This window comes from Pituophis catenifer, unplaced genomic scaffold (genome assembly GCF_029215685.1).
Source record: "Pituophis catenifer annectens isolate HBS135680 unplaced genomic scaffold, rPitCat1.0.hap2 SCAF_3, whole genome shotgun sequence".
NCBI classification, from domain to species: domain Eukaryota; kingdom Metazoa; phylum Chordata; class Lepidosauria; order Squamata; family Colubridae; genus Pituophis; species Pituophis catenifer.
Window position 1 is genome coordinate 151,984,130 of NW_027256883.1, and position 13,966 is coordinate 151,998,095.

At 38.3% G+C, this 13,966-nt stretch overlaps 1 protein-coding gene across 1 annotated transcript; it reads left to right on the top strand.

Annotated features, from left to right (window-relative positions):
* Positions 1 to 692: 692 nt before the first annotated feature.
* Positions 693 to 8,825, top strand: TTC4 (tetratricopeptide repeat domain 4). Its single transcript, XM_070939522.1, has 10 exons — positions 693 to 799; positions 2,252 to 2,369; positions 2,513 to 2,674; positions 3,433 to 3,510; positions 3,964 to 4,088; positions 4,194 to 4,280; positions 4,378 to 4,592; positions 5,433 to 5,514; positions 6,449 to 6,531; positions 8,178 to 8,825. Exons 1-10 carry the CDS (start codon positions 701 to 703, stop codon positions 8,278 to 8,280), a joined length of 1,152 nt encoding a protein of 383 aa, XP_070795623.1. The 5' UTR covers positions 693 to 700; the 3' UTR covers positions 8,281 to 8,825.
* The last annotated feature ends 5,141 nt before the right edge of the window (positions 8,826 to 13,966 follow it).

A 13,966-nucleotide genomic window follows, 5' to 3' on the forward strand; every position in this document is an offset into this window, starting at 1 on the left:
ATGTATATCAATAGATATTGAATTTGTGAATGTAATATAGGTTTATTAAATACATGCACAATTGTTTAGGAAGTAAAATACTGCATAACTGATATATAATGAAATAGGAGATATGTAAATTTGTATAGATTAAGGAATAGATTACTTATTAACTTGATTTAGATGCATAAGGAATAGATTACTTATTAACTTGATTTAGATGCAAATGTTAGAAGCCAGAGACGTTGAGCAATGTCCATTGTTTTACTTTTAAAACTAATAAAATATTTTTTTTAAAAAAAGAAGTCTAAATGCTATTGCTATTGCTAAAAGCAGTATCATTGGGCTGATGGACAAGGAAGGCACAAGTCTTTTATTAGACAATTGTGAACTAGGCAGTGTACACTTAAGGGTGGGAAGCGGTTATATTACAATTGTTTTCTCTAGCCAGGTTTCCTAATTACAGCAGGGATGGGCAAGTAGGGCAACTTTACGACCTGTGGATTTCGACTCCCAGAATTCCTGAGCCACCCTTGTAGTAGAGTATGCATCCAAGTCAGGATAATGGGAGCTGTAGTCCAGGAGGCCTAGCCGCAGCGAGGAGGGAAACCCCGGCGTCGCATCATTTGCAAGCCCCGATAGCCCGCGCTCGCCTTTCTCGGCTGCAAGAGCCGCCTCCGGAAGGGCGGAGCGGTCGAGGCGGGGGACGACCCTTTCACACATGGCGGAAAGCGAGGAGGCGGATTGGGATGCCTTCCTCGACAAATTTCAGGGCCCGCAGCGGTACGAGGGGGCTTTCGATCCCACGACGTGGGAGCAGGTGAGGCTGCGGAGCCTGGGCCACTGCCCGGCGGTGGGAGGCTCTGCTCTTCGCCGGGGAGGCGCGTTTCGGGTCTGGGGTGGGCAGCGCTGGTTGGAAGGGAGAGGCGAAGCAAAGCTGCAGGGTTTGATCCGGGCACGATATCGTCTCTCTTTATGCAGTTCTTCCTCCAGAGCAGGGGTCTCCAACCATGGCAATTTTAAGACTTGTGGACTTCAACTCCCAGAATTCCTCAGCCAGCTTTGCTGGCTGAGGAATTCTGGGAGTTGAAGTCCACAAGTCTTAAAATTGCCAAGGTTGGAGACCCCTGCTCCAGAGGTCCTGAAGGGGCGTTTTGATTCTTCCAAACAGTCCTATAAGGTGGGCTGAGAGTCGGAGATGTGGAAGGGGATGACCCTGGTTAAGGCCAACACGGCTGGATGCAGTTCTGCAGCGACTCTTCCTGGTAATACAGATAGTCCTCGACTTACAAGCATGTGTTTAGTGACCATGCAAAGTTTGCAATTGCACTGAAAAAATAGAATAGAATAGAAATCTTTTTTAAAAAAAAAACAACTTCTGGTCGATTTTCACATTTAGGATGGTTGCAGCATCCTCGTGGTCACGGGATTACAATTTGGATACTTGGCAACTGGCATGTATTTAGGATGGTTGCAGCGTCCCTGAGTCATGTCATCCCTTTTTGCAACCTTCTGACAGTCAGGCAGTGGGGAAGCCAGATTCACTTAACAGCTGTGTTTCTAATTTAACAATTTCAATGATTTACTTAACAACTGTGTCAAGAAAAGTCATAAAATGGAACAAAGCTCACTTAATAACCGTCTTGTTTAGCATGCAAAATTTTGAGCTCAATTGTGGTCGTAAATCGAGGACTTACCTCTATTGCAATGGAACCTGTGAATAGCCTGTGATCTGCTATGCAGCTCATAGGGAAGCCTAGATGGGGATTTAAATGCATTTTTTCAGGGATTACATCCTTTTGCCTACAGTGTCAAACTAGTCTGATTACAGATCTGCTTCTTTTGATGGGTTAATAATGATTATCTGCCCTCTTAATGGGTATTGATACTTAGCAACTACATAGATAACTTTTCTTAGTGACAATTGTTTTAGGGAAGGTTAAATGCAGTATTTCCTAACAATGGCTGTACTCATTTACAAAGTTGACAGCTGAAAATTAAAACCTCTTTTAAAAAATCATGAGTACAATTAAATTTTCAGGCCAGGTATGAGGAACATATCCTCCAGATGTGCTTAATTGAAATCCATAGTTTTGCCATGCTGGCTGAATGAACTGCAACATCTGGAGGCCCTCAGTTTAACAGCATAAGCAAAACTTCCTTACTTTTAGATGTTTCAGATATTGGGTATATTTTCAAAATTGAGTAAAAGATTTGAATTGTTTATTTTCTTCCATTCCTGCTATCTTGAATTACCTGTATGTGTTCATAGGAATTCGATCAGATTCCAATGTTCATGAAGAATGCTCCCACTGAAATAAATCCGAAACAAAATCCTGATCTGGCATGCCTTCAGTCCATCATTTTTGATGAAGATCAGAGTTCTGAAGGTACCCTTTTATACTATGTATAATATTTTAATATTAAACAGGTTATAATTTCCCTCTTTGGAGCTGTATTGGTGGCTGAAACAATTCATATCTAATCAGACGCTTTCTAAAAATGGGGATGTCTATTGTGTTTTCCTCACCAGAGCAAGCTAAGACTTATAAGAATGAAGGTAATGATTATTTCAAAGAAAAGGATTATAAGAAGGCTGTGATATCTTATACAGAAGGACTGAAAAAGAAATGCAGTGACCTGGAATTGAATACTGTACTTCATACAAACAGAGCAGCAGCCCATTTTTACCTGGGTAATGATGAAAATATCTTTCCTTTCTTCATTTGTTCTAATACTCCTTTATCTTAGATTACCTAAGGATACCTGCAGGACCACCTTCTGCCTGCCTCCCGCCGCCCTGTGCGCTCACATAGAACTGCCCTCCTCCGGGTGCCATCGGCCAGACAATGTCGGCTGGTGGGCGCCCAGGATGAGGGCATTCTCTGTGGGCGCACCGACCCTCTGGAATGGGTTACCCACGGGGCTTCGGATGGCCCCCAACCTTTCCGCCGTGTCCTGAAGACATGGCTTTTCCAACAAATTTGCTGATCTGATGGGTGATTTTTAATTGGCAGATTTTAATTGATTATTTTAGTAGCTATTTTTATTGTTTTCATCGTTTTAATTTCTGTAAGCCGCCCCAAGTCCTTTGGGAGAAGGCGGCATATAAGTATAAGAAAAATAAATAAAATAAATAAATAAATCTCTTCAGAGGATTCATTTTAATACAGTTAGCTTTGGTAAAGTAGAGTGTGTAGTGTTACAGTGGAAAATCAAAACATCAGAAACTGCCCTGTACTATGAAATCAAAAGTACACTAACAGAATAAACCTTAACATGAGTAATTGGAGGGAGGGGTTGCATCATATTTTGTCCTAATCAGTTAAAATAGTTGTATTCCAATACTAAATTAGTCTTATAGCAGAATGGTTCAATTTTTTTCTAATGAAGATCACACCATAGAGACTTTGCATAGGTAAAACTTTTAAATTCAGGTTCTATTTTGTTTAGGCAACTATCGCTCAGCTCTGAATGATGCTGTTGCAGCAAGAAAACTGAAACCCAGCCACCTCAAAGCAATAATAAGGGGTAAGAAAGTCCACTATTGTTTTTATGTCCAATTCTCGCAGTATAATGTTAGATTCCATGTAATTAAGGGAATTCTATTTATCAAGCTAAAAGATTCAGAGCAATACATTCATGCGTTGCAAGGTGTAATTTTGTAGAAAGTTAGAAACGTTCAGATATTAACAATGTAGTTTTTAAGGGTTGTTTGCATTTCTGGTCAGCAGGAGACAAACTAAATAGAAGCACCTGCAATGATCATCTATGGTAGTTTAATGATGAAAAATAATCCCTCTGGCTTGGATAAATGTTTCAACCCCTCAATCATTGAGTCTTTACATCCCATCATTTCTTTTTCTGGTACTTTTCTGCACTTTCATCATTAAAAAACATGACCAACATTACTACATTGGCTTGTTTAAAGTATATTGCTTGCTATGGAATACAATTATAAAAAAAAATGCTGTACTTTTATAGGAGCACTGTGCCATGTGGAACTCAAGCATTTCTCTGAAGCTATGGCATGGTGTGAGGAGGGTCTGAAATTAGATCCGCAGGAAAAAAAACTTCTGGAAATAAGAACAAAAGCAGACAGATTTAAGGTTAGAAAGGATTAAAAATAAAAACACGTAGTCCCTCTGATACAGAGTTTGGTGAAGCATTGGCAGCTCTTACACTATTGCTGCATAACTTTATTTGTCTTGCAGCGTACTGAAGAGCGAGATTTGAGAAAAGCAAAATTTCAGGAGAAGAAGGAACAGTCTCAGAAAGAGGCTTTGCTTAAAGCTATTAAGGTAGTTGTGAAAAGAAAGCAACCCTTGAAATGTGAACCCATCCCGACGTGTTTTAGATCCGTGCCTCAAGCTGGATTGTTTTACTTTTCTGATCTAGGATCGAAACATCAAATTGTCTCCGGTCCCCTCAGCAGATGAGATGGCCATATCAAAAGACCTCGCTGAGATGTCTTTAGATGGATTCAGCTCTGAAAGTGGCAGTGGTGCCAAAGTCTACCTAGAAGACACTGGCAGTCTTACCTGGCCAGTGCTTTTCCTGTATCCCGAGCATGGACAAACTGACTTCATTTCTGCTTTTCATGAAGAATCCAGGTTAATGTTTCTCAAAGCACAAAATAGCATATTAAATTGTAGATCTAGTTTGTATGATTTTTTTCACAGTCCAACGCTTGAATGGTTTATGCCAGTGATATATAGAGGAATGAGTTTATGCTGCTGGCCTGCTGTACATGTTGAAGTGGAATAGCAAATGTATCCTGTTCTAGATATTTCAACCACAATACTGTACAAATAGAGAGGTTCTGATGAGCAGAGCACTCCTGTCATTCTTGAGGAACTGTGCTATTCTCTTGGTGAAAGAGAAAATGGAATGTTTTCTTGGTTCATTTTCAGCCATACTTTGTTTTGGTTGTCTATTTTGCCTTTCTATAAGTTGCACTTGGAGCAACATAAAACAATGACACTTGAGGCAATAGGGTGAGAAAAATTATTGGGCTGCTTTAGTTTTTACCTACCATTCTGGGGAATATCAGGGAAGCTATTTTAATCCTGCAAGTCTCTCTTGTTCTACTCTCATAATGTTTTTATACTCTTTTCTATCAGATAATACCAAAACAGGAGCTTTTCCACCATACAGCATAAGCTGCCAAGGTGAAACCTGATTTCCATGGTGAAGCAGGGGTTCTGTTATTTCTTTGATACATAAGACACTTTTGACTTTAGTAACACAGCCTTAAATAAAAGACAATGAGATTCTGATCATTCTATGAAATAATAGAGTAGGGATATAATACTGAAGATTTTGGTACCCATTATCAGCTTTTAATGAAACTATGTTGCTTTAACAACAAAATAACAAAGCAAAACGCTGCTCAAGTTGAACACTTTGGGTGGCTAAAGCACTATTTTCACTTAATGCATTTTGTGTTTCAGATTTTCTGACCATTTAGTTGTTATGTTTGAAGAATCTCCTGCTTGGGATACAGAAAGAAAATACGTTCCTAAAGAACTAGAGGTACAAAAGCACAGTCAATTTTTTTTTTAAATGATATATTCTTAGAATTGTTAGAATTAAGATGCATTTGCATGCATGCATGTATGTATGTATTATATTGGATTCCTTGCTTACTCTCAATTGAACTTTTTGGAGAAGGGATATTTTAAATTCTAGGTTTATATTGCATAACGGACCCTAAGGAGCAATTAAAAAAAAAGCATTAATATGGTGTCTTAATTAAGTTACCATTAAGTTTGTATATCTAGGCCAGTTTCATAATATGATCAGTTATTAATCTTAGACAAGCCAATATGATGAATAGAATCTTTCTAAAAGAATTCCTTCTTGGTTGTCATAAATATCTTTTATTTCCAAAAAAAAAAGATTAAGTTTAGAAAGAATAATTCGTTTTGAATGTGATGCATTTCAGTAGAGAAGTTCCAGGAAATAAAATGAGTGGATGGAATTTTCTGCCCTCAGATGTGTGATAGCTACAAATTTGGGTGATTTTAAAAGGAGTCTGGACAACTTCATGGAAGAATGAGCTATCAAAGATTCTTCTGATGGTTGTGGGTTACCTCCTGATTCATTGGTAGTCTATCTTTAATACCAGCTATTAGGGACCAACAACAGTGAAAAGGATCTGTTACCCACTATCCCTGTTTCTGAGCTTCCTGACCACAACTCACTGATCACATGTGCCACAATGCTAGACTAGATAGTCCCTTGACCTTGTCCAGTAACATTCTCCTTCAGTTCATTATCTTTAGCAGTTCTAAGTTACTAAAAGCTCACCTTTATATAACCAGAATAAAATAATTAAGTCTTCAGATTCTCATCAGCCAACTAATTGCTTGTTAGTTTTTTAAGTAAGTTCTGCCTCGTCTGTATAATATGTTAATCATTTTGTTCATGCGTTAAATTTGTTTGTTTCTCCTATGACAATGAACAGCTTTATTTTGAGGATGAAGAAAGAGGAGATATATACCAGATAAACCCAGAAACCACATTGTTAGAGGTGTTGCAGCACAAAAGGTGAGATGGTGAACTATGACTTGAGTTTTGTTGTTGCTGCTATTTTTATTTTTATTTTTATTTTTTAAATTTATTGACCATCCAACTCTAATGGCCTCTGGTTAACATACAAAACTAGAAATAAATATAAAAACAACTAAGAACATTTTATTAATCCTGACTCTCAGAATGCAAGGTATTGAATGAATAGGGTCATGATTTCAAAAGGAAAATAAATCAAAATTTATCCAGGTAAGAGCCTTGTTTACTTTTTTGATTACAGAAAAGACATTATCTGTATTTATTGGTGATTAGAAGTGCCTTATGGACTTTTTGCATGAAAATGAAACAAACCAAACTTGTGATTTATGGCTGTGCTGATTAGATAGTATAGCTTATAGAATGAAGAGTAATATGATGTAACTTTATAGTGATAGATTAAAACATAATTGTACTTGTAACTGCTTTGAAGAATATCAGAAATATATTCTTGTATCTTTTTTTATTTCTTTTCTATTTCTCTTCAACTTTTTTCTTTTCTTGCACTTTTTGCTTTCTCTTTCCTTTCTTTTTTTTCTTCCTTATTTTATATTCATTTGTATTAGTTTTTATTTTAAAACTTTTAATAAAAATTATATACAAAAAATACCCTACTGTTGAGAAGCATACGATTATCAACAATATGTTATTAAAGTAAAGAAGCGGCACAGAACTTAGCCTGTGTTGTACACTACATAGCAGCTCAGTTAGTTAATGTATTTCACTGAAGTTTTCCAAACATAGTTTTAATATTTCCGGACATTGGTTTAATGGTTCCGTATCACAGCACTATAATGGCTGGCTGGTCTCTGAAGAAGTCTTTAGTTTCAAAACAGTTACATAAATAAAATGAAAAAAGATGGAGAGAATCCTATAGTTTTACTTACCTATATTTCTGTAGGTAGACCTTGCCACACAAGGAATGGCAAGCAACCCCTTCCTTTCTCAGTTGCATTGTGCTGGCTAACACAACTCTGTAGTGACAATGTTTAGTTAAAGGGCTGTACATGCAAATGCTTCGCCATGATCGTCATTTTTATTGAAGACATTTATGCTATATTTATGAATGATTGGCATGTCAAAGTGACTTGCCAGGGGCGCTCTCTTCACTCTTGACAAGATAAATCTCCACCTGAATGAATCTGTTAGGCTCTCCAGATACACTGGACCACAGCTCCCATCATTCTGCTGGCTGAGGGTTATAGGATCTGTAACCTAATTCACCCTCTAGATGACTCATCTGTCAAGAATATCTGTAGGTGAAACATCTCTATATACTGGGATAGCCTATTAGTTTCCTTCAAAAATCTCTTGCATGTATCGGAACAGTTTTTCCCATGCTAATCCACCTCAGAAATGTTGTAATTAGGCTCCCATTATCCGGAATTCAACACAAGCCTACGTATTTGGGATGGGAGTTTATGGGAGCTCTACATATTCTGGAGACTTTCTGTTCGGGAAAAGTTAATCTAACCTGTGGGTTTGTAGTAGTAGCTACCAATTTTGGAATTATAGAAACAGTCATATAAAACAAACATTTTCAAACACCAGTTTAGCTTTTTCTTGAATATAGTTAAATATATAAGGTAGCTAAAACCAGAACATGACTTTCTAAATATTATTTGCAGGTACTTTGTAAAAGCTGGAACTCCTGCCTTTTTAGTCCTGGTGAAAGATGCTCCTTTCTCTAAAAACTATTTATTTGGGAAGACGGTTCATCAATTAAAGTGAATTGGGATGACCTCAGCAAGAAAGCAAAGATCAACAGTGACTCTCTTCTTACCATTTATGCAGTGTCCTAAATTGGAATGATTTCAGAGTATATATTTTTCTGTAACAATTAGGATTAAGAAAAGATAAACATATATCAGGCTACTAAGAGCCGTGGTGGCACAGTGGTTAGAATGCAATATTGCAGGTTAATTTTGCCGACTGCCAGCAGTTCAATTCTCACCAGCTCAAGGTTGACTGAGCCTTCCGAGGTCGGTAAAATGAAGACCCAGATTGTTGGGGGCAAAATGCTGACTCTAAACCACTTAGAGAGGGCTATGAAACACTATAAAATAGCACTATAAGTCTAAGTGCTATTTCTACTATACTTTTAACTTTCCTTCTGTATTTGAATAACTAAACTATCTTATTTCTCCTCCTTTTAATAAATTAAAACAGTAAAACAAAATAAATACGTTACCCATGGTGTTTAAAGTATCAAGACTATTTTGCATAAGAGAAGCAACTTTTTGGATATTAGCTAACCTATTAAAAATTCTCAATATTCCATTTATAGATTTATGAAACCATTTGGGTCTGGGTCCCAAATTTGGGCATGTCGTGAGAATGGCTGACGGTCGGATTCTGAAAGATCTCCTGTATGGAGAACTAGTGCAGGGAAAGCTCCTTAGAGGGAGACCGCAGCTGTGATATAAGGATATCTGCAAGAGAGATCTAAAGATCTTGGGAATGGATGACTTAATGAATTAATGACTGGGAAACCTTGACTTGTGATTGTACAGCTTAGAGGCTAAAGACGCAGCATGGCCTTCTCCAATTCAAAGAGACACTTCTTCGGCAGGCTGAGGCAGAGGCAGTCCCAGAACCAGCGAAATCTGGGAGCTGGGCAGGGGACAGAATGTATCTGCCCTCAGTGTGGAAGGGATTGCCACTCTCGAATTGGCCTTTTTAGTCCAGATGCTTTTTAGGACCTCTTTCCAGAGCACGATACCATATTCTTTTGAGACTGAAGGTTGCCAATGCAATGGGTCTGGGTCACATTTTTCATATTTACATTTAGTCTGCAGCACTGGATTTAACAAACCTATAGTTTCCAGTCTTTCTCCTGTTACTATCTAGCAGGTTCATGCTGATCAACAAATACTTCAACGAATAGTTTCTTGGGACAGCAGAGATCAAAGTACAATTTATCCATGTCTGTCTTTTAAAAAGAAAAAAGAATGCAGATCTGAGGACTCTGCAATTGTATTGATTTTTGCTCTGCTAAGAACAAATGAATAGTCTGTGGGAAATAGAGGTTAAAATAAAGGATGGATCATAATAATTTATATGTAGCTTGGCCCTACTTGTCATTTGAAGTGACTCACCTAAATAGTAAAATCCAAAGGAACAAATTACTAACACTTACTGTATCTGAGAACCTTAAACCATACAGATTAAAGAGTTTTTTAAATTTCCTAAACTGCATGAAGGAAGGCGAGTCTCAGTTCCAAAGGCAAACTATTCTATAGGCATAGAGTTTTGTATTCTGCAGGACGTCTTGTTATAGGATGTACTCCTAAACACCGAAAGAATCCCAAGCAAACAAACAGTAGAACCTCACATTGAAAAAGTAAAATAATATAGTTGTCTTGGATGCAGACTATTGGTTTAGCCCAGCCATTGAAATATGCTGACAAATATTCATTATATTTGAAAGAAAGGATTAAGAAGAGCCTTGTTATAAGGAAGGCCCAGAAATTCTTGTCTTTTGAACCCAAAGATTCATTTTAACTATCAGGCCAAATATAGGTCCATCAAGATAGACCAAATTCAGAAACCATTGTCGTATAGGTCAGAACTAGTTTTATTGTCTATGTTAACAGAATCTTGCAAGTCTGTATTTACTTATTTGTTTTACTGAACATATCCAATGCACTTCCTCCTATTTTCCCCATTTTGTGAAGTGGGTTGGGCTGAGAGTGACTGGCCCAAACTCACCTAGCTGGCTTTCATGGCTAAGGTGGGACTTGAACTCATGATCTCCCACTTTCTAGTCTGATACATTAACCACTAGACCAAACTGGCTCTTTGGCAATTTCTTCCTCTTCCCTCTATATTTGAGTGAAGTAGGGAGGGATTCTGGCATCAGATATGACGTCCTAAATTGACATGAGTGGGGGGAGAAATCATCTCCCTATAAGTCTCTGGCTTTTTAAAAAACCCTCCCCTCACTTGCATGGAGGGAGAGAGAGAAAATATATTAGAATTTGCATTTTCTAGAAAGCTAAAGGGAAAATCAGCCGGAGCATTTTTCCTAAGTAAAAGAAATCCTACCTGTAGGTTATTATGCTTCAGTGTGCGTAATAATTTGCTGAGCTTTTAGTCTGCCTTCATCCTGGGAAAGAGCCATCAGTAAGAAAGACAAAATGTTTTACCTGCTGTATTCTGTGCACTGACGCAGCATTCTCCAGAATTCAGGTGACTGCTGGAAGAAAAAAGATATTAACGGCAACATATTCTTTGAGGTACATCCCTTGCTGGATGCTGAGCAGGAATCAAATTAAAATGAATCAGCTAATGGTGCTTAAGAAGGTTCAAGCACTCGACTCCCAAGAGAAGCCCATTCTGAGCCATCTGTGAAGAGCCACACAACCTCTTCTCCTGAGTGAATTGATACAAAGATGGTTACAGCAACTCAACATATGCCACCATTAAAACTAGTTCAAGTTTTAGTGGCGCCAGGCAACATCTGGAGCGATTAACATCAATGAAAATTTAACCACTGGTTGCAGTAGGATAAGAATTATACTCTTAGAACTTACAAAATGAGTGAGAGGAGGGGTGGTATTTATCCTTTAGCATTTAAATTTACAATAGATGGACAATATCTCCCCACTACCTCCCTCTACCATTGCCACAATCCAATTCTTATCCTTAAGTTTATTCTTGGACTAGGGAAAAGAGGATTGCATGTATCCAGAAATCAAATAGCTAATATCTCATTTTATGTATCACCAATTTCCAACAAGCATCATATGAATTTACTGCGCTGTGCAGCCTTTTGGTGTTTGGAGGTGATAATGTAGCACGAGACTTCTTAAAGCAGCTGTGCCTTTTCCCAGGATGAGGGAAAATGTGACTTTCATGCAGAGGAAGGGATGGGAAACCAGTAGTTCTTGAGATGTCATTGAGCTATAATTCCCAGAATACCTCATTGTCATCCTGACTGACTGGAGCTCCCGGGAATGTCAATTCGGCAATATCTGGACAGGCACAGATTTTCCATTCCTGGTAAGGAAAATTGATCAAGTGGGTCCAATTGCTCTGGTATGACCTTAAATATGTATATGAGAGGCTGGTAATAATAAGCAGAAACCAGGCATGTATACTGTAGGTATGAAACAATAATTCCAGAATTGTACTGCAAACAACAGGTTTTGCAGCTTTCTGCCTCATCCACTTCCAAGCAGTTAACAGAAGAATATTTACACAATACACAAACCCGCAGATATTCCAAACAACCACTCCCTCCCCCTCCCTCCCTCTGTCTTTCATTCCCTCTGTGTGTGTATGTATATTCACACATCACATGGTTAGAACTTAGTCAGATTAATAGAGTTGGAAGGGACCTTGTATGTCATCTAGTCCAACCCCTCTCCCTTGCCTAAGCAGGAGACCCTACACCATTTCTGACCGATGACAGTCCAGTCTCTTCTCAACAGCCTCCAGTGATGAAGCTCCCACCACTTCTGAATGCAACTTTCCATTGGTTGATTGTTCTCACTGTCAGAAAATTCCTCCTTATTTCTCGATTGAATTTCTCCTTGTTCGGTTTCCATTATTCCTTGTCTGGCCTTCAGGTGTTTTGGAAAACAGGTTGACTCCCTCCTCTCTGTGGCAGCCCCTCAAATATTGGAACATTGCTATCATGTCTCCCCTGGTCCTTCTCTTCACTAGACTAGCCATGCCCAGTTCCTGCAACCATTCTTCATATATTTTAGCCTCCAATCCCCTAATCCTCTTGGTTACTCTTTTCCGCACTCTTTCTAGAGTCTCAACATCTTTTTTATAGTGTGGTGACCAACTTGGTTCTATTAAGGATATAATACCTGGCCTGCAGACATTTGGAGAATCGCCAGCAAAAAATCATTATCACTAGTAAGTCTCCTGCTGCATGGTTAGAAGATGCATGGATTTTTGCACCCCTAGACTTAGTTCCTGTGTCACATGAACCCAGAAAACTGAAGTAACAGGATGCTTTAAGTTAATTATGGGTACACCATCATATAAATATAGCTTTTTATAGTTTTTTTTCTAATTGAAAATCTATAGTTTTTTTCTAATTGAAATCTCCACATCTGGCAATAATAATTTCAACCTATAGCAAAGGCGGATGATCATTTAGTGGCCAGGCGCCCCTCAATTTTTCAAAGCCCAGACTACAACTTCATGTATCTTCCATTCAAATTGTTTCATTGAATTTCTGTTAGCTATCTTGATAGAGTACCATTGGGTAGGTGCCCACTACCTACCAGTTGCAGGAAAGAAGAAGAGGGTGCAATTAGAGCCTTGCCAAAGGAAATGCTTCTGGTCATCAAAACCTATTGGGAAAGTATTTCCACCAAGGATACTGTGATCCTTGGAGATTTCAAAAGATGCAACATCCTGATCTGAAGAGAACCCAGCCAATTGAAATGGAGGCCGGAAGGCAGCTTTCCAAGTTTTAACATCAGAATGCCCCCAGGGGTATTTTGTCTTTAGCCTGGAACACAAAGTAAGCTCTGATGCAATTTCAGATCCACTTTCCTGTCAGCCCTGCACAGGATTGTACTCCGAGAGATGAGCAAGAGAAGATAGACACAGCCTCCCCAAGGATTTCTCAAATAATAAACACATCCTGTTTGACAATTAGGAGGACATGAACACTGCTGTGGTTCTTTTGTTTTCCTGGAAAAGTTAATTCAGAAAGACTGCAGTTCCTGTTCCGGTCATAATAAAAAAAAGTGAAACATTCTAGTTTAATAAAAATGAACAGATAGAAATAATACCATGCCCAAATCCATTAATCTTTTTTTTTAAAGACAAATGCTCAAAATGGGAATAGAGTCCAGCAGTGCAACGAAAATATGTTTAAAAATAAAAAGGCTGACAAGGAAATCGTCCAGCTTCATAGCATTTCACCATTACCAGGAAAAAAGGTTGTACAATACATTTAACATACATGTATTTTTCAAGGCGTAACTCAAAAATTTTCCAACCCAATACTATACTATAATTTGGAAAACCTTAAAAATGCCAAGGCTATGCTTGTAAAATTATAAACTCTAATGCCCAAATAAGGAACAGCTGTACTGTATTCACTAGGTACCTTTGCAGAATATATTCAAGAAATAAGCATTCAACGCTAAATACATATTTTAATCCAATGCTTTTCAAATGTGGCAACTTGAAGATGTGTGAGCTTTAACTCTCAGAATCCCCTAGCATGCTTGCAGGGGAATTCTGGGAGTTGAGATCCACACATCTTCAAGTTGTCAAGTTTGAAAAACACTGACTTACATCATTAGCCGTATAGTGGAAAAACAGAGAAAAACACACTGGGTCCCAATTAGCCCATCCATGCTGGGTGGAAAATGCAAGCTTTTCTCCAATGCATTGAAAAGTTTCTTGCTTGAGGAATAACTCCTGTGCTAGCTTGCTTTAG

Coding starts and splice junctions, on each gene's coding strand:
- TTC4 (XM_070939522.1), top strand. CDS start 701: ATGGCGGAAAGCGAGGAGGCGGATTGGGATGCCTTCCTCGACAAATTT. Junction 2,675..3,432: donor AGCAGCCCATTTTTACCTGG/GTAATGATGAAA, acceptor TATTTTGTTTAG/GCAACTATCGCTCAGCTCTG. Junction 6,532..8,177: donor GAGGTGTTGCAGCACAAAAG/GTGAGATGGTGA, acceptor TATTATTTGCAG/GTACTTTGTAAAAGCTGGAA.